The 25,539-nt window shown below is 56.0% G+C and overlaps 1 protein-coding gene across 4 annotated transcripts in view; it reads left to right on the top strand.

Annotated features, from left to right (window-relative positions):
• The window catches only part of TTC7A (tetratricopeptide repeat domain 7A), a 119,791-nt gene that overhangs the window by 51,440 nt on the left and 42,812 nt on the right, over positions 1 to 25,539 (top strand). For all 4 annotated transcript variants that reach the window (XM_043918081.1, XM_043918084.1, XM_043918083.1 and 1 more), the window contains 6 exons: positions 5,374 to 5,511; positions 7,057 to 7,140; positions 11,343 to 11,447; positions 20,594 to 20,711; positions 22,377 to 22,434; positions 23,574 to 23,646. In XM_043918081.1, coding sequence (XP_043774016.1) covers positions 5,374 to 5,511; positions 7,057 to 7,140; positions 11,343 to 11,447; positions 20,594 to 20,711; positions 22,377 to 22,434; positions 23,574 to 23,646 — 576 coding nt within the window. The remainder of the gene's footprint in view (positions 1 to 5,373; positions 5,512 to 7,056; positions 7,141 to 11,342; positions 11,448 to 20,593; positions 20,712 to 22,376; positions 22,435 to 23,573; positions 23,647 to 25,539) is intronic.

The following is a 25,539-nucleotide window of genomic DNA, read 5'->3' as shown; positions in this document are numbered from 1 at the left end:
TTTTATCCTGACAGATACCTGGTTCTAACTCAGTAATTTTAGAAAACATTTAGGTTCAGGTCTGGTTGGATGATAAACTGGTTTGAGGATACCGTTTATTTTGTTGTTGTTGTTTTAAAAAGTGCTTCCCAGACTTGATTCCATTTGGAACTCTGCAGATGAGCACAGATTGTTCCAGCTTTGGGCACCTGCTTGGCTGGGACATGAGACCCTGTGTGCTGCAGGCTGTGAGGGGAAAGGGCCTGTTGCCACTGCCAGCTCAGAATGCTCAAGGCAGTGGAGGTGGGAGAGCCTCGCACCCTCGCTGGCAGGAAAGTTTCTGCCTCAGGAGCATGCGGGCTGAGAGGGGCCTGGCCAGGATCACTGTGTAGATGAGACGTGCCACAGAACGTGTTATTTCTCAGTTCTGTGGGCTGGCGGCTCGCGAGCCAGTGGTAATGATGTCTGCTGGTGGGGAGCGCAGCCCAAGCAGAACATGACCGCGTCCTCCAGGGAGGGACAGGCACAAATGCCACTGGGAGACTCCTTTCTAGGGTGATGGGTGTGGGGGCTGAACAGCAGGCCTCGAGGTGGGGTCCTTGGCTAGCCAAGAGGCTGTCCCTGAGAACAGGGCTGACGTGGTCCAGGGAGCTTTTTCTCTGCTGAGAAGCAGCCCCTGAGACCTGATTGAGAAGCCCAGCCTCATGTTTTGCTTTGGTGCTTTCCAAGCAGAGCCACCCCAGGGCCTCTGAGGGTGTGGGCTGGGCTGGCGGATACTTCCTGAGACACCTGGAGGCAGGGGAAGAGTTGGGATACAGTCAGAATGTCTAGGTTCTAATCTGGGTCCTAAACCCCCTATCTGTATGCCTTGAGTATCCTCCTCGGTCCCTCTGAACCTCAGTTTTCTCATCGGTTAAAAAAAGACAGTAGAATAGGGGATGGTCATTGTCAGCATTATGTGATAATACTTATAAAGTTCTCCACAAGTTAGTTCCTTTTCCCCTGCTTGTGTCCAGGATCAGAGGAGAAATGGGGCTGTTAGGGCTGTCTGTGGTCAGGGCTGTCTATGGCCCTGCAGCCAACAGAGGTTGGGGACCAGGGCTGGCCGAGAAGCCCATAGGGCTGCAGGTACTTAGGGCAGTAGAAGCTTGTCCTGGACTGGCCATCGGAGGTTCAGCCTTAACTCCTGGAGACCTCGCACGAGTTAGCAAAGTTCCTCGCGCAAGTTCCCGTCGGTAAAGGGAACACCAGCACTTTCATCCCGCCCCTCCATGGGGTTAGTACGAGATCATGGCAGCGATAATTCAGCTCCTAAAATGCGTGGCACCCACACGAGGGATGGCTGTTTGAGCAAGAACCATTCTGCCTTAGGTGTCACGCTGCTGGTCCATCTCGGGCAGAAGACATGCCCTTGTGGCGTTTTCTTAAGGCGTGATGTTTGCTTCATGGGTACGTGTCCAAAGGCCACCGTAGGTCACACTGGATGATGGAGGGGTGGGGCAGAGCACGTTTCTTTGACTTTTCCTCTTCTGACCTGCTTGGTCTGGGGAGACTACCCCTTGGAAGGACAGCAGAGCAGAAGATCCAAGGCTAGGAGCTGGGACAGGTGATGAACCCTGCTTGGGATTAAGTGCATGAATTAAACAAGAGCAGGGCACCCCCCAAAGTGGAGGAGACTGAAGGTTTTGCAGGGGAAAACAGAGGAGAATAGCCTGTCATTATCCCAGACTGGTAAGGAGTGGGGTGATGAGAAGAACATTTAGTTTCCATACAGTTCATGACTGTCACTGCATCTGACGTGGAGGATGTCCTTGTGAGGACATTTAAATGGTGGAAGGGAAGTATGTGAGGGGGCCGAGGGTGAGGCAGGCAGCTGATGGAGCTGGGAGCAGAGTTGTGGCCTGTAGGAGTGAGCTCAGTGGAGGAGGAGGGAGTAGGGTAGCTAGGGCACCCTGGGGTGGGGACGTCAAGACCCCGGAAGGTCGAGGCCCTGTGCACTGAGGCCTGCTCTGGCCCCTGAGCTGCACGTGAATTCTTACCCTGTCACCAGTGCACCCCGCCCCCCACCCCGCTGCCCCCCGAACTGTGGCTTCCTTTTTTTCTTTTCTGTTTCTCCCCCCCACCCTGTTGCCATGGTTACATACACAGACTACCCAGCTGCCCTGCAAACCCGTGAGCGTTTCAGCCGCAGCCCTGCCTCAAAACCATAGCAACCGCTTGCAAACTTCTGCTTTGGGTTTCCTTTGGGGACCCACGCTTCCCTCTGGGCACAGGTGCCAAGTCCTGAGGACCCCTAAGAAGATGCCTTTCCCACTGTCTCCCTGTCCTCAGACAGAGGAGATGCTACCGTGGTTCCCTCATCCGTTCCTGTCCTTCTGACCTAATGCTTGCCCAGAGCTTAGGAGTCCACGCCTTCCTCCTACCAGCCACACACATTCAGAGACACTGTTCTCTTAAAGGTCAAGGTCTAGGGCAACAGGAGGAAGTTTCCACATGAGGGCCAGAATCTTTCTGTTTCAGATGTCACTTGAGAGTGCTATGTGCGGGCCTCTGCTGGGGCTGGGAGGCTAGAGATGAGCGAGATGCATTCCTGCCCCGAGAACTAATGAGCGAGGGGGGCATGTGGGGCCTGGGTGTGTGCCTAGGGTTGGGAGAGGATGTGGGGTGGGCAACCTCCCCTGGCAAGACAAGTCAGGGAGAGCAGCGGAAGGAAGGGATCCCCAAACTGAGTTTGAGGGGCCAGAAGGCACCCAGGTGGACAGGGGAACATAGATGGGCCTTGGTGAGGGGAGGGAGCTGCAGGGAAGGACCTGGGAGCTAGTGGAGAAAGGCTGGCCAGCGGCACAGGGCTTCTTGGCAGCCACAGAAAGGAGGGTGGGTTGGAGTGGGGGCCTGGCAGGTGCTCCTGGAGGGACAGGCCAAGCACAGCTTACTGCTTACCGTCCCCTACAGCAGACTGGGTCCTCGATCCTGGATGCATCCTGCAGGAAGGCCACCCCTGCTGGCCACCTGCCCTGCCCCCTTTCCATGAGGACCCCCTCCCCGCAGAGTTCTGGGTCAAGTCCACTCGCTGTGGCCACAGGGTACTGCTGCTGCGTCCTTTCCATAGCCCCTCCCTGAGGGCAGGGACTGGGTCTCCCCTCCTCTCAGTCCCAAGCCTCCGGGCCCCGTCCCACCATAGAGGCAGCCCCCACCCTGGGTGGCCAAGAGCTGGGGAGTTGCTGGAGGTGGAGGAGTGGGCAGGTCCATGGCTGGGCACAGAGTGGGTTTTGTGTTCCTTGGTGAAATAGCTGCTGCCAAGGCTCTCCTTAGAATCTCTTCTCTTCCTGTTAGTGCCTGTGTGGGTGGATTTCACTGGGAAGGAGGGGGATTTCTCTGGCACTTTCCCTCTCTCCACTCCTCTCCCTTAACCCTTTGGCATCTGAGTGGCTCTTGTTTACCAGGCTGGCACTGGGGCTCAGCCTTTCTGGGGATCTTCTTCCATCCCCAGCACCCTCTCCTGGGGCAGTCCATGCCCTTCGGGGTGGTGGGCAGCCCTGGCCTGCTGTGCCTGGAGGAGCAGCCCAATCAAGGCCATTGGGCTGCCTTACTGACAAGCCCCCACGAGTGAGTCACATCCTTGGGTCTTATAGGCGTTTTGGCTTCTAGAAGCCTCTGTGGGAAGGCACGTCAAGCCTGCACGGTGGGACATGTCCAGAAACTGTAATCCAAAGACTGTTGAGCTTCTGCTTCTGTAGCCATCACCCTTGGCAGCCCCAGCCCCTGCCCTGGAGGAGGCGATAGTAGTCTTGCATGGAAGGAAGTTGTGAGCACCACCTGTGGATACCTCGTTTGAACCTGACCAGCAGGATCTGGGTTTTAAGGGTCAGGAGGTCTTTTTTATCCTATCAAAGAGGTGAAGTCCCTGGGTCTGAGGTCCTTTGTGGGGTAGTAGAGGAGAGTGAGTCCCGACTCACGAAAGGGGGTTCAGCCTTTCATGGGGGTGGGGAGGAGGCAAGAGGTGGCAGGACGCTGGGAGCGTCTGCCCAGAACACAGCTTTGCTTCAGCTCAGGCACAGCCCTCAGAGAGAGAGAGAGAGAGTATGTGTATGTGTGTGTGTTTGTGTTTATGATTGGAGGAGACACGGGGGGCCCAGAGCATCCCCGGCCTGCCCACTGCCCTGTCAGGATCCCCATGACCCCTGTTTAGCTTCTCCTGAGCGCTGTCCCCAGGATGCGAGTGTACAAGAGGGAGTGGGGCCACAGAACAGGTGGGTCCCCAGTTCCTGATGGGGGGATTTCAAGCTTGGGTTTACAGAGTGCCCCCTTCAGATTGTGCAGACTCGCCCACTCCTAAGGCATGTTTTCTCTTGCCTCTCCCCTCCCTGAGCAGCCCCCGGCAACTCTGAGCTACTGGACTCCTGGGTGCCAGATGCCAAGCACAGAGACCTTGGGTTGTGGGGAGTTTCCTGAGAAGGATAGAGGAGAGTTCTGTAGTGGGAAGTCAGGGACAGGGTCTGGGCCAGACACGGGGGTGATGGGAAGGAGGTATGGGGTCTTTATTGGAGGAACTTGGGGGCACCTTCAGAGGAAAAGGGCGCGGAGGGGCCTCCGCCCAAACTCTAGGCCTGTGAGTCAAGACACACAGCCACCCCCCAATCTTGTCAGTTTCCAGTGTTATCTGAAGGTTGTCCTGTGAGTGGGCGATTACACACACACACAAGGACTGTCCCAGAGGACAGCTGGCCTGTACCCTCAACAATGCCAGTGTCCTGGAGACGGAGGAGGGCCACGGGACTCTTAACAGTGAAAGGAGGCACAAGAGACCTGGTGCCCACCTGCAGAGCATGATCCTGGGTTGGATCCTGGCATGACGGCTCTTCATGAAGGCATCGGTGGGACTGGAGGCAAGATTTGAATATGAGCTGCTCTTAGGAGGTAGAGGGAACAGTGCTCCATTTCCTGAATTTGGCATTTCTGTTGTGGTTATAGAAAGAATGTCCTATTTAGGGGTGAAAGTCCAAGTTGCGTTAACTGACCACCATAACTACTATTGCTGCTACTGCCACTGTTATAGAGAGTCAAAGCCGCTGTGGTCCATGTTACCAGGTTGGGCTTACTGCCGTTGTATTACTGTTCTTGCGACTTTTCTGTAGGTTGGACAGCTTGCAGAATAAAGCCCTGAAAATCAGGGGCAGGGACCCAGGACTGCTCCATCACCGCAGCCTGGGATACAGGTGGAGGGTTTGCTTGCTGTCGTGGTGGTGGGGAAAGGCTCTGGCTGGCTCTAGGAGTGTGGCCTGAATCAGCAGCGAAAGGGTGAAGGTCACTGGGCCTCAGAGGCAGGGGCCCTGTAGAGAAAGACACCTGTTGATTCTCTGTTCTCGCTCTTTTCTAAACCGTGTCTCCCCACAGGCCACTCGGGATGTGGTGCTGAGCCGGGCACCAGAGCAGGAGCAGGACCGGGCGGTGAGCCTGCAGAATGCGGCGGCCATCTATGACCTGCTGAGCATCACGCTGGGCAGGCGGGGCCAGTATGTCATGCTCTCCGAGGTACAACCCCCTCCACCATCCCTCCCCTGCCACCACCAAGGGGTCCGGCTGTGTTCTTGGGAGACCCAGCGCAGAGAGGGGCTGCCCTTCACTGGCAGGGTGTATCTGTTTTTTCAAATGTTTTTGTGTTTTTTCCTTTGGAAGAGCACGTGGTGTTGTATGGAGAAGCCCGAGAGGATAATTATCCACCCCTCCGTTTCCCCTGGAGGTGATGCTGGTGTTCTGGAGGGGTTCTGAGCTGAGAGTGGTCGGGAGCCTGGATCCCCCTCCCACCCCCTCTAGAATGAGCACCCCCATTGTATTGGGCAAACCCTACTGGGGCAGCGCTCCATGGGCTGGACCCAAGGGGTGGTCCCGCTCCAGGACGTGAGGACCAGGGGCACAGAGCTGCCCCTCTCTCCCGCCCTCCCCCCGACCCAGGGTGAATGGCATGTGCACAGATTTGAGCTTTCAGATCCAGGCTGAGATCAAGGGTGGCTCTAGGGCCCTGGGCTTAGGTGGCCCTCTCAGCAGCAGATTCTCTGGCCACGTGTTTGGGAGGGCTCCGGAGAGGAGAGGCAGTGACACCTGCCGAGCCCTTGCTTACACTAAGGCACCGCGGGAGGCGCTTTCAGAAGATACCGTCTTTAGTATCAGGAGATAGGTGGTCTCTTAAGTTCGACAGTGAGGAGGGCGAGGCCCGGCCAGGTGGTTCTGCCCAGGTGCGAGGGGCTGTGTTGAGTCAGCGTGGGGGACCCAGGCCACTGAGCTCTGCAGGGGCCTGCGTGTGGCCCCGTGCCATCCCCTCCGTCCCCTGCCCGCCTGACGGGCATACGGTGAATCCTGGCCGCATGCACTGGCTCTGCCTCTGTCACCTGGAACCACCTTCTGTGGCTTCCTGTCAGGTCTCACAGATAGCCCCTGACTCGGGGTGGCCCCGGTCAGAGGGCCAGGGAGCAAATGGTTTTTCCTGATGGTTGTAGCGAAGAGCAGAAGGAAGCCTGTGCGTTCAGGCATCATTCTGTACACGGGCTTCAGAGTCAGTAAGTTTGTTGCTTACTGGCCCTGCAACTCTGGCAAATCAATCAAGTCTCAGCTTCTTCATCTGTGAAATGGGGGTAATTAGAGAAGCTGCCCCAGTGAGTTGTTGGGAAGAGTAAATGGGTTCATCCATGTAGAAAGCTGAGGACGGTGCCAGGCATAATAGTGAGAAGAATTGTCAACTGTTATTTTTTTTTCAACTATTATTTTTATTGGGTGTTTACATTTTGAAAGCGCTTTCACAAATCTCATTTCATTCGCTTTTCACTGTCGCCCTTATGTGGTGTTCCCATGATAGGGTGGTGGGAACCAAGGGCCAGAGAGGGTGAGAAACTTGGGCAAGGATGCCCAGCATGCTGGTGGTAGAGACAGGCTACCCCCGGAGTTCTCTGACAGGAACCAAGTATGAGCTCTGGCCGCCTCCAGTGGGAGCGGCTTGAGCAGTGATTCCCCTGGAACGGTGTGGGTGGGCCAGGGGAGGGAGGACCCCTGAAGGGAAAGTATTGACCAACTCCCTCTTCGCAGTGCCTGGAGCGAGCCATGAAGTTTGCGTTCGGAGAATTTCACCTCTGGTACCAGGTGGCCCTGTCCATGGTGGCCTGCGGGAAGGTAAGGCCCAGGGCGTGCTGGAGGCTGCACACTCCCGCTCAGGTGGGGCTGGGGGCGCCACTGTCCACTCGTTCCTCCCGGAGGCTGGCAGAGGGTGGGGCAATGATTCAGAAATATTGTCCCGCAACTGATGTTAATCTCCAGGGCAGGAGGGGCACAAAGGGTTGCCCACAGACCCCTGTGTGAACCTGGTGTCTTATCTCTGAGTTATGACGGGGCCAGCTGTGTAGGAGTGAATCTGTCAGTGGTTTTCTCTGAGTACATGTGCACGCCTGGGGCGTTGCAGCTTTTCTGCCTGTGAGCTGGCTGGTCTGATTGCCTGAGACAGGCATGGACGTGGTTCCCAGCGAGGGGAACGGTGTTCCACTGGGGGCTGCATCTCTTCTCATCCGGGAGTGTAGCAGCAAGAAGGACCTTGCAAATCCAGAACTTCCCTACGAGGGCGGGGTTGAAGGGTAGAGCAGAGCAGAGCACCCCCCTTCTCCCAAGGAAGTGAGTTGGGAGCTCGTCGAGTTGGACGTGGCTGGGGTGGTCAGGAGGAGTTCTGCCCGGAGCAGAGCTGACCTTATCCAGGTCTCCTGAGCTGTGTTTGCCCTCCACCACCCTCTCCCCAACCCTGTCCCTGCACCCACTGGTTTTCCCTCCCATGAGAATCACACTTACATAAGCCTCTATTCTCAGCAGTGACATGAAAGGAAAACCTTTCCGGAGCTGGGTGCTGAGGGTGTTGGGGCTGAGGATGCTACGAATGCAGGAAGTAAGGAGGCTTGAGCTCACAGATCGTTCCAAGAGCTATAAACACCCAGAGCCCATTTGTGGGGCTGAGGGAATTCCTCCCCCGCCACCCCTAAGCCATTTGTGCCACCTGCTGTTCTAGCCCTGCAGTCGTCCCCAAGGAGGGTCCTCCTGGGCTTGCCAGCACCCCCCCCCCCCCCCCGCCCACTGAAAGGAGGGTGTGCTCGCCAGGTCCTGGTGGGGAGAGGGGGAAGAGCAAGTGCCTCTTCTGACAGGTGGGAAGGAGCTGGAGAAGTACAGCCAAGAATCAGGCAGGAGCCTTCTCTGCACCCTTGTTACCTTGCCAAGCATTTTTCTTCCCAACCTCTTCCCCTTCCCTCATCATCTTGGCCACCTCACAGAGCATCCTGTAAGTCATGACATGATGTATCCTGGCTGTGTGTTCAGTAGGGTCTTGTTGAGGGTCAGAGGGAGCTCAGAACAGATGGGTTGAGGCCCAGGGGAGGAGAAAGGGGGGCTGGGGCTTGTATGGAGCCTGGGTAGGTAGCTGACGATGGCATCTGAGAGCTTCTTTATGCCTTGAGGAAACAGAGAAAGAGCCTCTAGTCTGAGTATGGTCTGGGAGGAGAGGCCCAGGGCTAGGCCTCCACCCTTCTGTGGGCCGTGGACCACTTTGAGATGCTGAGGAAAGCTGAGGACCCCTCCTCAGAAGAATGCACTGCTCTCAGAAGTTAGCTTTAATTTCTGGGGGTGCTCCTGGAAGGCCCCCATTTCAGGAGAAAGTGTCACACTAACCTGGGAATTACAGGGTCTTCAACCCCCTTACTGAAAAGAGCTCAGAGAGGTTCAGACGCAGCCTGGCACACCCCAGAATCCGGGGAGCTGATGTCACCCATGGCCTGGCTCCTTCCCAGAACAGCAAGGTAGACACAAGAATGGGCTTACAGGCAGGAGGTTGGAGTGATCAGTGAGTGCCTCGTGCGTGAGGCCCCACAGGCTGGGTCACACCTACACCTGGGTTAGTGCAGCCGGAGACTGCTCTGGATGCAGGCTCTCCATCCCCGCCCCTCAGGAGCCCTGCACACCGGCTCAGCCTGCTGGGTTGGCCCAGGCGGCTCTGGGAAGAATGGCCAGACCTTGTCCTTTGCCAGGAGCCTAAGGTGGGAATCCAGGTTCTGTCCCTGCGGTTGTGTGCAGAAGGTGAGGCCAGGCGGATATGAGTATATCTGGCACCTCCACCTGCAGGAAGAGAGGACGAGTTCCCCGGCATGATTTAGGTCGCTTCTTCTCTTGGTCTCCTCAGCGGCTGCGTTGCTAGGTAACCAGCATGACAAAAAAAGAAAGAAAAAAAAAAAGAGCTTGCAGTTCTGACTGAGGAGTCCTCAGATGGCTCCTTAAATAGCAGTGTTTCCTGGTCTGGGTGGGGTGGGACGTGGAGGGTCGGGGTTAGAGAAGTCTGTGTTTCAGGGATGCTGAGGTCAGCACCCAGGGAAAGGGCAAGGCTTGCTGCAGGGTGGGGCAGAGGGGGCCACAGTGAGGGGCTGGGAGCAGCCTTCAGAGGAGAGGGTCTCGGGAGAGGCGGATGGCCTGGCACCTCCTGCCAGCCCTTCGCTGGCCTCTCTCGCCCCAGCCCACACCGAGTACCCCCCTGCCCCGCAGGCCCCCAGTCTCCCAGCTGGTCGTATGCTAACACCCTCTTGGTCTTTTACCCTCTTCTTTCCTGAGAGAGCAATGGGGCGGGGCTTTGTTCTCTCCATCCAGCTTTTTTCTGGGTCTCTTGCCCTATCCAGCAGGGACCCCACAACTCCCAGTCCATGCTTGACACGGAGCAGACCCGAGTTTGAGACACCTGATGTTGGCCTAATAAGCCTGAGCCCAGAGCCCAGGAAGTCTGTCACGTCTGGGCTGAAAAAAGCTCTCCTTTCTCTGCGGGGAAAGGAAAGGCGGGTAGAGAAAGGCGGGGGTCCAGGGTGGACACAGACCAGTGGGGCCCCAGGTCTGCGTCCACTAGTCTCCATGCTGTGCTGCGGACAGAGAGCCTTCCAGAGTCCCCATGTCCCTCACGGGGCCTCTGGAGTAGCCAGGGAGGATGAAGCTGGTGGATTAGCCATCAGCTAATGGTGGCGAGCTGGGCCAGCAGTAGGGCCCAGCTTGTGGGAATTATAGATACACACATGTGCACGCGTGCATGCACGTGTGTGTATAGGAGGGAGACGGAAGCCTCCTCTCTGGCCAAGGTAGGCAGGATAGGGCAGTGGTTACAAGCTTAAAGTCAAACTCTTCAAACCCCAGCTCAGCCATTTATAGTCAGTGTGGCTTCAAACACACCACTTCTCTGCATTTCAGTTTCTTCATCTGTAAATAGGGACAGAGTGAAACAGGAGGGAAGGGGGCAGGGACAGCCTTTAGGATGTGACGAAATAGTTGAAATAATCCTCCCACTCATTAGCCTATAGAGTTACCCAGCCTGTTAAAAACTAACCGTGCCATATTTCAAGGGCGCTCTCTCTTCTGACCCACACTCTGTCTGTGAAGTGTGTTTCTCCATAAATAAATCCACTTCTTACCTATCACTTTGTTTCTGTCACTGAATTCTTTCCGTGATGAGACATCAAGAACCTGAGCTGTATTAAGTCCTGAGACCAGGTGTGTGATCTCAGTTAAAAGACCATAGGTTCAAGTCCTAATCTGAGTTACACGGTTTCAATAGCAACCTACCTCCTAAGAGAGTTGTGAAAAATAAATGACTTCATATTTATAAAGCACTTAGAACAGAGGTCAGCAGACTTTCTATAAAGGGTCAGAGAGTAAACATTTTTGACTTTGTAGGTCAAACAATCTTCATGGGAACTATTCCACTCTGCCTTTGCATCATGAGAGCAGCTGTAGGCAATACTCATCTGAATGGGTGTGGCCGAGTTCCAATAAAACTTTATTTGTAGAAGCAGGTAGAGGGCCACATTTGGCCTGTGGGCTGGGTTTTGCGGACCCTCCACACTTGGCCATCCTCAGCGTGTCTGTGGCCCCGTCTCCATGGCTGCTTTCCTGCTTCTTCTCTGAGCCTTTTTGCTCCCGCCAGTCCCCATGTGAATTTGTCCGCTTCTTATCACTGTAAACAGAGTTTTGAACTCAGAGATTTGAGAGAGTTTCCTTCTACCTCTAAAATTCCTGTGGTTCACATGTGAATTCCTTTTGAAGAGTTTCCCTATTTTTTCTCCTTAGTTCTTGTTACATCACCTCTGGCAAAGGTCACAGCCTCCATTTTCCAGATGAGGAAACAGACTGGGGGGGACTTGCCTGCCACTGCCGCCTGGACTCCTTCCAGTGGGCCTCTTCCTGGCTTGGGTGGAAAGGGGTGCAGGGCAGGGGCTGGCCATTTGGGAGGTGCCCCCGCTGAAGGCATGAAACACCCAGTCTGCTGCAACCCAGGGCTGTGAGTGACCGTGTCGCCGCCCTTTTTCCTGCAGTCATCCTACGCTGTGTCACTGCTGAGGGAGTGTGTGAAGCTGCGGCCCTCGGACCCCACCGTGCCCCTGATGGCCGCCAAGGTCTGCATCGGGTCCCTGCATTGGGTGAGTGATCCCGGTGGCAGGGCCCAGGTCCTGGCAGCTTCCTGCAGGAGGGTAGGGGCAGGTGGGTGGTCTTGCTGTGTGTGGAAGGGGTGGGGGAGTGGGGAATGACTTCTGAAAACTCCAGCCTTCATCCCCCAACTCAGGATGGTGTCAGGTTTGTGCTTCAGCCTTGACTGTCTCCAGGGAGCCAAATGTGGGGTCGGAAGACAGGGTGCCCCCCACCTGCCCAGCACAGGGGAAGTGAGCAGGACCTTGAAGTTACCTGGGCTAGCCGGCCGTTCTGCATCGGAACCAGCCCTGGGCTGGATGGGGGGTGGTCCCTCTGTCAGCCACCTCCTTCCCTCGGGACTCCACCCAGGCCCTGCCTTGTGCTCAGCTGCCTGCTTAGCACTCTCTGCTGAGGCGGCTGAACTAAAGATGAGCTCAGCGTTCGCCCTCTGTCCACAGCTTCTTTCCCTCTAGGACGTCAGCAGGGGGAGTAGGGAAGGAGCCCTGGCCCGGGAACCCAGAGCGCCAGGCCTCGCCTGCTGCTCCCCTCGCCCTGGCTCCCTGGCTGCTGCTCTCGGCCTGGGGGATCTTGCTGCGGCACCTCTGCCCAGCTGTCTGCTCTCACTGGGAGCGCCTTTGCCCACGTTCCTGGCTTCCACAGGCCCACATCAGCCTCCTACGTCCAGGCCGTCCTGTTTCCGCCCTCTTCAGCAACTAGAACAGTGCAGCGTCTCTCCCACGTGTTGGCTTTCAGCCCCACCTACATCTCTCTTCAAGCTCAATAAGCCTAGTTCCTTCATTGGCCCAGTGTCTCCCCAAGGGGGAGCTTCTCCCATACATGTCCCTCCCCTTCCTGATGTCCTGACACCCCTGCCTGCCCTTGCTGTTGGGTGCCCAGCTTGTTCCAGGGCAGCAGGGGCTAGGTTCCAGGTGCCTCCGGCAGGTGCTTCAGAGTTAGCAGCCTCTCCAACCCCTCCAGCTCTGGGGAGGGAGATTTTGCATTCTAACCCTTCCCACTAAGGGTACTGAGGACCCTCTCAGAGGGGCTCCTGCCTCGCCACCCAGTGGGCCTCATCCTGGCTCTGCTGCAGGGACTGCTCCCTCGGATTGGGGGTGGGAGGCTGGGGAGCAGGACCTTTCCATCTGTTCCCTGGTCCTCGGGTCCCCATGTATGACGTCAAGTATGGCCCTGCCTTGGCCCCACCCGACTGTGGGAGATCTGGGAGGAGAAAGCATGTCTTTTGGCCCCAGGCTTTATGGTGTCCCGTAAGACTGATCCGCAATAGGCTCTCAGCATTTGGAGGAGGCAGCGTGATGAGGGGGTAAGAGTTTCACTGTCGTGTGGTGTAAATGATGTAGAGGCAGGAGAGGGTTGGACAGGTCAGGGAGGCCTCCAGGAGGAGGGGGCCTTGGATGGGGCTCAGAGGTGGTCCCTTTCATCCCAGCTTGCTTTCCTCAGCCTCATGGTTACGGGGAAAATTGCCTGTCCCCCAAGTGTTTTTCGGGAGACTGTTGGCATCTTCCACCCTGGAGGATAGGGTCCCCTCTGGGTGGTGTGTGAGTGCCAGCAGAGTGAGGAGCCAGGCTGAGCATAGCAGCGGCGGGTGGTCGTGTGAGCCAGAGGATGCAGAGGGTGGGCTCGCTGACCACTAGCTCACAGCCCTGTGTGTTCCCAAGGCTCCAGAGAGGGGCCTCAAGTGCATCCCTAGGACGAAGTCCAAATATCCACCTCGCCAAGGGTGGGTGGGGAGGGCATCTGTGCTCCCAGGAGCTGCAGGCTCTGAGGCGGCTGTGGGTCCACCCAGGCAGTGCCGCCCTTGCCAGGAAGCCCTAAATTTAGGTCTTCCCGACGCGGAGGAGCTGTTTCCCTCAGCAGTATAATGACAGTAATTATGTGCATTCAGATTACATGGTAATAAAATTAGGATCCAATCAGTCCAAATTGAAATCAGATGAGTTGGGAGCAAAGTAATCAATGACAACATAAATAGAAAAGCCCAAAAGGAAACTTCAGCATTCAGACTTGACATCCGAATTAGGGAGGAGAGTGAGCCGTTTAACCTCGGCTGAGAAACATATTTGGGTTTGGGGGCTGGTTTGAACTAAGGTTTAAGTCAGGTCCAGGCTAGAGCATGATCCTGCTGTGGGGCTGGGGTGGGCTCCTGGCAGCCTTCCTTGCTCTGGAACCTCATTTTCTCTTACCTTCCCTAAAGCCCCATGTGTACCTGCCTTGCACACGTAGCATGATACATTGCGTTTCCTGTTGCATGTGTTTCTTGAAGGCAGGCACTCTCTCTCCTCTTACTTGAAACTGCAGCCCAGAGTTGCTGCTGGGTGCTGATTGGATGGATCCTACTTGGCAAGGAATTCTGTCTTGTACTTACCTTTCCATCTAAACAGGAAGCTTCTTCACATACTGGGTCTCATATCCTCAGCCCTTTGCCCCCACAAAGAACCCTGCACACAGTAGGTGTTCAGAAATATAGATTGACTTTGGCCCCAGCTGGCCGGGAGGAACAGGTGTGGGAAGTCTACATTTGGTTCACGGGCCTCCCTGCTCCCTGGCTTGGTGCTGGGCCGAGAGCAGGCTGTGGGTGGCTAGGGGCAGCCCGTTCTCCTAGGAGGCCAGGGGAAGGACGGCCCACGCTCTCTGTCCTCAAGGCTATGAGCAGGAAGAATGGGTCTGACAGGCAGGCAGAGGGGCGCTGGTGCTGGTGGCAAGCACAGATCCTGAAAGGCGTCTGACGTCACCTCCGTCTCCTGCCTTCATGTCTCTTCTGACTCACGTCAGCCCCCAGCAGGCCCAGCCAAGCCCCATGAGCAGGGGATGGAGATCTGGGGGTGGACAGTTTGGCCCAGGTTGCAGGAAGGGAGGCTGAAACTGGGACTTGGAAAAATGAGTTGTGCTGGGTGAAAGCGGACTAGGTGGCTATGTGCCCAGAGGTGGAGCGCCTGCCATCCCCGTGTCCTGTCCTTATGCCTGGAGCTAATGTCCCTGTGCCCAGGGCCAGTGTGGGACACTCCGGGCTGGGTCTGAGAGCAAGATTGCCCAAGTGAGAGTGGGTGAGGAGGGGCCTGCGCAGAGGGACCTGTGTGACCCAGGGTTGAGAGCCCTGGTCCCGCCGTTTATTCTGAGTGGAGGAGGGTGCGTGTCCAGGCTCTGACCTGCTGAGAGCAGCGGGGCGGCCCCCTGCCTCAGTGCGGCAGTGTCTTGCCGGGGTCCCCGGCCGGTTATTTGAGGCAGGAGAAAGAGGAACTGTAAATATTTTTTCCTATCCCTGCAAACAAAATTAGTTCAGAGTCATTTAATTAAAAAGATTAAAACCTTTCTAGGCGACTGGGGGATGGGTGTGTGTGTGTGTGTCACACATGGACGGAGAGGAGGTTGTGGAACGGAAAAGCAAGCCAGGCTTGTTTTTTTAAAGAGGCTCAGCCTCTTCCCCTAAGCGGGTGGATGGGGTAGTGGAAAGAGGGCAGGCTTTGGAGGCTGAGGGGATAGGGTTCGGATCCCTGGCCTCCCACTTGGTAGCTGTGTGACTCTGGGTAGGTAGTTTACCCTCCCGGTGCCTTGTCAGTAACCTGGAGATAGTTGCATCTACCCTTTCAGGGTGGCTGTGACCCCCAGAGCTGAGCGGTGTCCCTGCTCAGCACGTGCGAGGTGCCTGGTCAATGGTAACCATCCCTGTGATGGCCCCTTCAAACTATCAGCCTCGCCTTTGTGCTTTTGCCTTTGTTTTTTGAGATTTAGGGGTAGGAGGGCCGGGAAGATGGATTAAGTGTTTTGGAGTCCAGAAAGAATGCCAGCTGTCCTGCCTGGAGTTTGTGGAGATGAGGAAGAGTACCTGTTCCTTCCAGGAAGAAAACGTGTTTTGGGGGAGAGCAGATGACAACAGGTCCTGGGCCCTGTGGGAAGCGACTAACGACAAACAGGAGGTGCTGCTTAAACAGAGCTTTGCGGGCTCAGAAATGACCTTTCTCTGGTTCCCTGGGCAGGAGGAAGGGGTACAACCAGTTTGGCGCCTGCGAGACGAGCCAGGCAGCCCGAGCAGGAGCGGAGTGTACAAGCCGGGAGCCTGACTGAATTAGGAGAACTGGAGATAGGCAGGAACTTGGAAAAGCACGGGAACACTTTCCTTACTTACAGACAGCGAAAGCAAAGGATCAAAATGCTGCATCCTTCCTTACATCCTTTTCCCCAAAGGGTCACAGAGGAGAAAAGTGAAGACCCACAGAAGGCAGGCATGATCGAGCCACTCTGAAAGACCTAGATATAGACTCAGAAGACCTGAGTTGAAAACTTAGAAAAAGTTCTCCCACTTACTAGCGGGGTGAGCTCAGATGGGTCTCCTAAGTGCCCTGCACCTCTGAACCTCAGCTGTGAAAAACCCTTCTGTCAGCTGGCCACCATGCTGTGACGCTCCAGTGGGCACCCAGCTGCTCTGGAATTGCAAGGGAGGATGGGGGGGGGATCGCCTCCTGGGTTTCGTGGCAGAGTTACAGCTAAAAGAGGTGTTAAAAAGCAGTGCAGCGGGACTTCCCTGGTGGTCTAGTGGTTAAGAATCTGGCTGCCAATGCAGGGGACAGGAGTTTGATCCCTGGTCTGGGAAGATCCCACGTGCCACAGAGCAGATAAGCCCATGCGCACAGCTATTGAGACAGTGCTCTAGAGCCTGTGTTCCACAAGAGAAGCCACCACAATGAGAAGCCCTCTTGAAGCAACAAAGACCCCGTGCAGCCAAAAACAATTTTTTTTTTTTTAAAGCAGTGCAGGAGAATGGTTGAAAGCTTTGGAAACCCCTCACCCTAGAAGTATTTTGATGAGCAAGGAGGGCACAGTGCTGTTACCTGAGCAGATCTTACTGAAGCAGGGGCCACAACTCTAGAGCCATGAGCTGCTCACTGTGGAGGCCACAGGAGGAGGCATGTGGGGTTTGGGAAGGGCAGGTGAGGTATCAGATGGCTGGGTGGTTGTACATGGGCAGGCTCTGGGCGGCTCAGTCAGCAATTTGCTTTTCACGTCATCGATCGAGACCTACTACTGGGTTATGAAATAGAACCCTTTTATAAAAGGAACAGGCAGGGAATAGCACAGAAAATATCTGAGAGTATTACCCACAGTGGAGGTGAGTACTGTGACATGGCTAGGTGGGTGGTTACATGTATGTGTGTTGCAGACCGTGGGTGGGGGAGGGGTCAGAGAGGTGGACCGACCTGGCCCAGCTGACTGCAAGGAGACCCTGTTGTCCTTGTGTAGAGTCACTCCTTTTCTGTGATTAAGGGTCACACCAGAGACAGAAGGCAGATTGTGGTGTCCCCCCTCTGGGTTCCAGGAAGGTCTTTGATGCCACTTCCTAACTTGTCAGTGAGTCCATGTAGCTGTAGGGGACACAGACTCTACCCAGATGGCACCTGCCACTTAAAAAAATTCTGGACTTAAAAGAATACTGGAAAATTAAGCTAATTCTAGATCTAATATCATAGCTAATAGCAGTGGTTTAGGTTTCTTCAAGCATTGCTCTGAGCATTTGTTGTGTCGTTATTTCATCATTCAGTCCTCCCCACAATCCTGAGACCCAAACCTGTTATCCCCATGTTACAGAAGAAGGAAATGGGTCATAGCAGAGTGCAGCAACTTGCCTAAGGCCACACAGTAAATAGCCAAGCCAGGATTTGAGTTCAGGAAGCCTGGCCCTAATGCTTGTGTTCTTAACTGCTAGGCTGTCCTGATCTTTGCATGGAAAACTTACTCAGGGGCATGGAGTGATTCTGGATTTGGGTGGGTTTATCACACTCAAGGGTTTCCCTGTTGGTAAAGAATCTGCCTGTAATGCAGGAGACCTTGGTTCAATTCCTGGGTCAGGAAGATCTGCTGGAGAAGGGAAAGGCTACCCACTCCAGTATTCTGGCTTGGAGAATTCCACAGACTGTATAGTCCATGGGGTCACAGAGAGTCGGACACCACTGAGCGAGTTTCACTTTCACTTCACTTCATCACAGTTAAAGACAAAGGTGGGACAACCATATTCTCAAGGGTTTTAGGATTCCTACTCCTGTCTTAGATGAAGGGGAATTGTGCATTATGTATTTTATTTTATATTTAAAATACATCTATTTTGGGGATTTTGTTGATTTTTAATACGACAGCATTTTCCCCTTTGGCTAGTTAAAGTACCCATGAATAAATATATTAATACTGTATATTATCATATTGAATAAAATTACTAGTATTTCTCTTCATTCATAATCATCGCTTTGACTCCACATGCAAAAAACTTTTGTGGTAGGTAATAGAGATCAAAAGTGCTGTCGGCCACGTGAGAAAGTGGTACACTGAAGCCTTGTGGGTTTGATTTGAGACAGATGCTGACACCATGCTCAGAGACCATTTTAAACTATGTGGGCAAGGCTGGCAAGTACTGGCCAAGGATGGCTACTAACCTGGAGTCAGAGTGGACCACAAGTTGGAAAACTAAGGATGTATGTTGTCACTTTTTGAAACTAAAGGCTGGTGAGCCCTGTTAATCCAGAATGTGATATACATGAATTGCAGAGTAACTTTTCCCTGTATGCCAGTAATTGCTGAGCTTCATTCCTGGCACCCTCTCTGCGTGGGTTGCGGGAGATAGAAGTTGGCATTTGCCTAGGAGAAGGACATGGCCATGAGAAGAGTGTATATACATGGAGTGCAGGAGGTTTCCGAGTTCTATTTATAATTTGTATGCAGGAGACCTGGGTTCGATCCCTGGGTTGGGAAGATCCCCTGGAGATGGGAAGGCTACCCACTCCAGTATTCTGGCCTGGAGAATTCCATGGACTGTATAGTCTATGGGATCGCAGAGAGTTGGACACAATTAAGCGACTTTCACTTTCACTTGGTGATTTATAAAAAAGCTCGCTCCCATTTGAATGGGGCATAGTGATGCCTGAGGACAGTGTAGGGGACAAACCGCACCAGCATTGGGCATATTTAAGTGGAGGCAAGATGCTATTTGCTCACTTAACCCTTCCCTTGGTGCTTTCTGTCCCCTTTGCCACGAGGCCTCCTAGGACAACCCCTGCCAGGCTGTTTCCCCCTCTTGGATTTTCCATGGCCCCAGGCCAGCACCACACAATGGAGCCTTAATTAAGAGCCACCCTGCCCCATGGGGTCCTCCCTCGTTAGAGATTCCTTGTGTGTTTCATACAAACATCCTGTGCCTGTGACTTTGCACCTCCCCAGCCAAGCCCAGCATAGAGCCCCCGAGGAGATTTGTAGGGAGGAGCGGTTAAGAGTTGGGGAGGGGTTGGTGCTAGCTCCTAATTTTGCAGATGAGGACCGTTGGGGCACAGAAAGAAGAGGAGGTGACTTGCTTGAGGTCCCATATCTATCAGGGGCCAAGCCTGTGTCGGGGGGCTTGAGTGAGTGATAGTTGCTCAGTCATCTGACTCTTTGCGACCCCATGGACTGTAGCCCACCAGGCTCCTCTGTCCGTGGGATTCTCCAGGCAAGAAGACTGGAGTGGGTTGCCATTCCCTTCTCCGGGGATGTTGGGGGGCTCGCCCGGTGCTCAGCCTGGCTCTCCCTTCAGGCCCCGCAGCTCTCCTGCATCCTGCTGGGCCACATGCTCCAGGAGACAGATCTCTGCATCCACTGCCCTCAGTCCTCCCGGCAATCAAGACTGGGCAGCAGGCAGCCGTGATGTTTCCTAAGCTGCCTGCCTCCCCTGAACCCCGAGACCTCAGGCCTGAGGGTGTTATAGGCCCAGCTCTCAGCTTCCGTGTCCTTTCAGTGACCAGCCTGCCAACCTGGAGGCAGTCCACTGCCCAGGTCAGTGGCTTGAGCTCAACCACATGGGGCACGGAGAGCTGCCCTTGTCAGCGTTTGTCAGGGCTCACGGCCAGGCTACTAGGAGCCAGCCCCCCCATTGCTCTCTGGGCACTCAGCTCACCCACTCTATCTCTCTTGTACTTCGGAAGTTTTTAACTCCTCTGTTCCGTGGGTTCTCTGCTCCGTCAGCCTTCTCTTGCACCTAGCTCCCCGCAGCTGTACCCTCAAGGTGGACTCAGCCCGGCTCGCCTCTCCACAGCTAGTGGCCTATCTCTCAGGCTCCCCTAAAACCCAGGGAAGGAGAGCCTCCCAGGCCCCCAGCTGTGGCCTGCAGTCAGATGGCAAGATGCGCAGAGCTGTCCCTCTCCTGCCGAGTGGGGTGGACCTGGGCAGGGACAGGCACACTGGCTGGGGTGTCAGAACCTGGCTTAACTTTGTGGGCCCCTCTGGGTGGTGGAGGGGAGCCCCCCACAAGGGACCCTGACCTCTGGGAGGCAGTGGGGCTGTGGGTATGAATCTCCTTGCTGAGGGCGGTACCAGTCATTCTTGGTGACACGGCTATACCAGCCTTGTGGGCAGATGACATGCCAGGGATGGGTGAAGGGAGGGGGCCTCTGGGCGGCCTGTGAGTGGGCCCACTGGAGGCCCCCAGCTGTGCCCTGCCTTGCAACTGGCCTGCCTGCTCTGTGGGTGCCCCAGAGGGCTCGTGAGGGCCGCCTTGTCTGCCCCTCTGTCCGTGTCACATGTGGTGTGTGATGTGTGTACACGTGACCTGTGCCAGTTGGTCCCTTTCCAGCGGGAACAGTCCCTCCTGCTCCCAGGACAAAAACAACCCCAGGCCTTTTTCCCCTGAAAAGTTAGAGCGCCTGGTGTCGGGTAGCGAGCTCACAGCCGGAGAAGGCGTGGCGGCCTGCCTGCTCAGCGGGGTGGGCTATCCCAGGGCCTGGTCCCCAATCCCTGCCTGTCCCCCCTACCACCGCCTGCTCCCAGCCCCCCTGTCTCTGCTGATGAGCAGGGCAGGGACAGACATGGGGGCCACGTGAGGAAAGAGGCTGCCACAGACGGTCCGGGCTCTCAGAGCAGCTGTGGGGAGCTGGGGTCTCTGGAGCAAGGCAGACTTTCCCTGTGAAAGGTAGCATCCCATGACCTGGAACACAGGCCCCTGGATGGAGGAAAAGGTCCAGGTTGTCACAGGTGGAGGAAACACTATCTTTCCATTCAGTGGCTGGGTGGCCTCTGAAAAGCACCTGGGCCTCTCTGGTCAGGTGTGAGGAATTGCAGTTCTGAGGGTCCCAAGCTGGGTGCCTCTGAATAGCTGCCCTCCCCAGTGACCTTTGCCTCTTCTTTGCAGCTGGAGGAGGCAGAGCGCTTTGCCATGATGGTTATCCATCTTGGGGAAGAAGCCGGGGACTTCCTCTCCAAGGGCTACCTGGCACTGGGTCTCACCTACAGCCTGCAGGCCACCGATGGTGAGTGTCAGGACCCGGGAACCTCTGCTCAGGGTGACTCGGGCCTCCTAATGGCCTCCCAGGCCTTTTGTCCCATCAGTGTCCACCCCACAACACACCTCCATTGACTCTTCTAGATAGGTGTGCACACGTACATAAAAACACACACATGTGCAGACGCAGACACTCACACACTGATGTGCACGAGTGTGTGAGCACACACACACACCCCAGTTCATTTCTGCTTTTGCTGCAACTTCGCCAGCCTCAGATACACCCTCTTCATGAACCTGATTCTTTCTCCTTTCAAGGCCCAGCCCCATCGGATCTCTGCCCCTGGAAATCCTGTGGCATTTGTGCCGCCAGCCCTGAGCCCACAGTGTGTTCGTTCTGGTCCACCTTTACCTGCAGCACCTCTGCCATCTTTTGGGGTCTTTTAAATCCCCCTGATGCATGGCACAGAGCTGCATATACAGCAAGCACTTACTAAATACTTGACTTGAGCTTGGTGCCTAGGTTCCCCTCCTGCCACCTGGAGCCTGCATTCCCGCCCCAACCCCACCAGCTCCACCTACTTCTGTATCCTTGCAGCCTGAGGGAAAGGGAGCGATAGGTCCCCACCCAGGCCAAACCCAGAATAGTCATCAGCCCCCCGCACTCCCCTAATGCCAGAAGCGGCATCCTGGAAGCGGGCTTCAGATGCCCACACAGCGAGAGGCAGGAACAGCTGGTACTTGCACAAGGAAGGGAGGAGGAGGGGTAAGATCCTGGTTCAGTGCCAGCTCTTTGTTCTTGAGTGACAGTGGTCACTTCGAGGTGTCAGTGAGGCTCTGATAGGGAACCCTGGGGTCCCCACACACTGGTCAAGTGAGGGAGTCATCAGTCCCTTGGTCAGAGCCCAAAGACCCTCCATGTGCCTTTAATTCTCTAGAAGCAGGGCTGCTCTATGAGCTTGGGATCCCTGACATCTATCCATGCCTGGTGCTGCCAGCAGCATCCTGACCTAGTCTGGCTGGAGCCTGTGACCGTCATTTTAAAGCTTCTCAGGGGGTTCAGTGTGTAGCTGAGGCCTCAAATGCCCATCCTACTGCACTTAAAGCTGATTTAATTTACCAGGGACGTGTCTGGTTTGGGTTAAAGCAAGAAGCCTCGTGGTCAAAGTGCAATAGAGGGTTCTGGTGGGCCCTCAGAAGAGGAGGTCATGTCCAGTGGGTGCAGACACTGTTAGGGATGATAAGATATTCTGGGGATGGATGGTGGTGATGGTTGTAAGACACAGTGAATGTACTTAATGCCACTGAGTCGTCCACTTGAAATTTGTTAAAATGGTTAGAAAAGAAGAAGCCTCATGAGTAAGGAAGCCTAGGGTGGCACATGCCAGGACAGAGGTGTAACTTTTCTCCAGAAGCTCGGGCCTTTGGAAGGATCAAGGTGGCCCATGCAGCAAGGAAGGCAAACGGGTAAGAAGGACCTGTTGTACCAAGGAGTGTGCATGTCAGGAGGCTGGGGCCAGGGGGACACCTGCACCCCTTCCCCTGGTAACCAGGGCACTAGTCTGGAGCATTTGCCAGACAGGGTCCCGGTGGGGCCTCTCCCCGCAGAGCTCCATGCCCCGGGTGGGGCAGGGCTGGGTTGGCCCCCCTCCAGCAGCCCCTCACGGCTCTGTCTCTGTCCTGTCTCCTGCAGCGACTCTGAAATCCAAGCAAGATGAACTGCACCGGAAAGCACTGCAGACGCTGGAGAGGTGAGGACGCCGGAGGGCAGCGTTGCATGAGGTGGCTTCTCATGCTCTCTCCGGGGACCCTCTGGTGTGACAGAGCGGAGGTTTCTGTCTCCATTTTGTTGACCAGCAAACTGAGGCTCCGAGAGTTCACACAGGAATCGGGGACAGGCCTTTGGGGTTGGGTGGTCGGTTGAGCATTTCTGTACTGGGGGAGCTGCCCCCAGGCTCCGCTCTCCTGCTTCCGAGTTCAGGGGACATGAGATAAAGCAGGAAAGCACTTTGCACAGTAATCTACAAGTAGCAGGGGCTCAAAAAGGGGATTTGCCTCCTCCCAGCCCCTCCCCAGCCTGAGAGCTGTGAGGCTCCCTCCCCCAGCCCTCAGAGAGCTTTCCTGGGAGCCCAGAGTCTGGGAGGGAGTGTTGGGTTTGGGGGTGGGGAGAGGCAGAGAAGCCCTTAGCCCAGGCCCCTCCTGTGAGTTCCTCTCCACCACAGCCTGGCCCTTCCTGAGCATTCCTCTCCCTCCTTCCTCTGGCCGTTGTAGGGCTCTTCCCTCTGAGCCCTGCTCCCTCTGAGCACAGATGGCAGGCGCTGGGTCGGGGCCTGCCCCAGACTCCTTGTGCTAGCTTCCTAGGAACATCCAACTCCCCTCTGGGGCAGGTTGTTCTTAAACCCAGGGAGGAAGGAGAGTCCCATCCTGGCCAACTCCCTCTGAGCTCCAGGATCAAGGGATAGTTCCTTCTTTCCCCCACCGGCTCTTCACTGCCAAGACTTCCGGCCCAGAGAGGCCATCCAGCCCCTCCATCCTCTGGAGTCTTCACTGTCCCACGTGGACAGGGCAGGCTGCAGGCTCTGTACATGCCCCAGCCAGGCCAACAGCTGCCCGGAGGAGAGGGGCTTCCCTCTAGTCCCACTCTCCTAGGTGTCCCCCACCTCAGCCACAGCCAGCCCTCTCGGCACACACCGCCCCGGCCTGGGCTGCCCCTAGGCTTTCCACCCCAGCCGTCATCTCCCATGGGGCACCCTCCAAGGTGGGGCTGGGCAAAATCTCCAGCATTCGGCCCTGCTAAAAGCGCCCAGCACAGGGCTGGCATACTGGAGGCCCTCATCACGCTGGTTGTCGACCCTTGATGGCTGATTCACTGCTTCCCTTCCCGATACAGAGCCCAACAGCTGGCGCCCGGCGACCCCCAGGTCATCCTCTATGTCTCCCTGCAGCTGGCCCTCGTCCGCCAGGTGAGTCCTCACAGTTCCTAACACCCAGGTCTCTGGGGGTGCTGATCTCCTCCTGGCCCCGCTGCTTTTACCAGCTGTGCGACCCTTTGCAAGTGACTTGACCTCTCTGAGCCTCTATTCCTTATCTGTTATGTAAGTGCCTTCATACTCCGCCTCAAAGGGCCCAGGCAAGGATTAAGTCAGTTACTGTGGTAAAGCCCCTGACCTCTGGTGGGCACACAGGGAGGGCTTGTTCTCTGCCCTCACTCCCCCTGCAGCACGTCCGTCTCCTGAGAAGTTGACAGGAGACCTCAGTGAACGTCTGTGTCCTCCCCTTCCACTGAGCTTTCCCCAGGGGCCTAGGGGAGCAGAGAGACTATCATGTGGAGCAGCTTGTGTAACACAGAGCTTCCCCTGACTGTGTGGACGCCGCCGCCAGGCTCGGCCTCTGGGGCCTCCTATCCGCCGACCACCTCGATCCCCAAGACCCTCCAGGCCAACCTGCCTTCCTTCTCTGAGCTGAGCTGTTGGTGCCGAAAGGTCTGTGCGGGGACTGAGTGAGGTCAGGCAGTCACCCACCCAGCTGTTGCCTCTCAGAAAAAAGTGGAGGTTCCCATCCCCCCAGGCCCCTCAGAGTCTCTGCTCTCACATGGGCCCCTCAGGCTGGTGCTCTGTGTGAAGCAGGGCCTCTCGGTGGCCTCGGTCTGGTGAGTGTGGACACTGGGCCACTCAGGGACTGCAGACAAGCCAGCGGGACCGAGGCTGGGCGCTAGCCTGGCAGAGGGGAGTCCGCAGAGCCCTCTGGGTGGTGGCTGCTCGCGGTTGGGCGATGGGCAGCCCGGCTGACGAGAGTGCTGCCGTGTTCCATGGGCGCGGGCCAGCCCTGCAGCTGACGAGGAGGGTGCCGTTGGCCCCGTCTGACACCTGAGGCGCTGCGGCTCTGCTGAGCTCAGGAGCTGGGAGCTGGCCGCGCCTGCACAGTTCAGCTTCAGGACCCACTCTGACCTAGTTAAAGCAGCCCCGTGTGGCTCTAAGTATCCTGTTCCCCTGTCCCATTTGGAAGCGGGCACTTAGAGCCTTGTCCACCAGCGTGGTGGTTGGTTTTACAGGTCGGTGTCAACTTCTGGCCCCTGGTCTTCTCTTCAGGGAGCTGTCTTTCCAGCCCCCCCATGCCACTTGTCCCCGCTTCCCAACTCCCAGGTCCTAGAGCAGGCACTCGCTACCTCTCCACCACTGTCTCCAGAAACATCAGTCCGCTCTGGTGCTCCCTGGAGCGTGGACTCAAAGATATCTGAGACCAGTTTATTTTTAGCCTCAGTTGGAGAACCAGTACTTCCCTTGCCCGTCCAGTTCCTGATAAACCTTCCGTGATGCATTTTTTAGTATCTTTAATTATTCAGTCACCTCTGATGAATGGCATCTGTCCTCCGGGAGAGATGGCTAGGCCAGGCCAGTGGAGCCTGGTACCCCGTGTCCTTGGGGTCCCCAGATCTTGGTAACCTCAGGGGGTTGAGGGTCTCCAAATGGACTCTAAGCTAGTCCTGCCTGCCTGGGTTTCTGAGGCCCTCGGGCCATCCTGCCCAAAGCATGTCTGGCTGCTCAAACAGTGAGGGCTGGGTGTCAGGATCCTACAGGATCATGCTGCTGGAGCAGCCTTGGGGTGGGGGGCATGGGCAAGCTGAGCCAGCGGTCACAGTGACCTTAGCTTCCTCCTTTACTTTCCATGACCTTTCCACAGAAGGAAGTCCCCATTCGAGAACTCTGGACCTGGCAGTAGTGCAGAGACCAGGTGGAGACCAGGCAGAGGTCAGGCATGCCAGGGGCCAGAGCCCCCAGCTGACCTGTGTACTGTAGACCCCTCCAGGAGCATTGGAGATGTAGGTCTGAGGTTTGGTCAAGAGCAAGACTTTTGGA

The sequence above is a fragment of the Cervus elaphus genome, chromosome 11 (assembly GCF_910594005.1).
Source record: "Cervus elaphus chromosome 11, mCerEla1.1, whole genome shotgun sequence".
In the NCBI taxonomy this organism is placed as follows: Eukaryota; Metazoa; Chordata; class Mammalia; order Artiodactyla; family Cervidae; genus Cervus; species Cervus elaphus.
The sequence above is the reverse complement of the archived record's forward strand: the minus strand, read 5'-3'. Positions and strand labels throughout refer to the sequence as shown.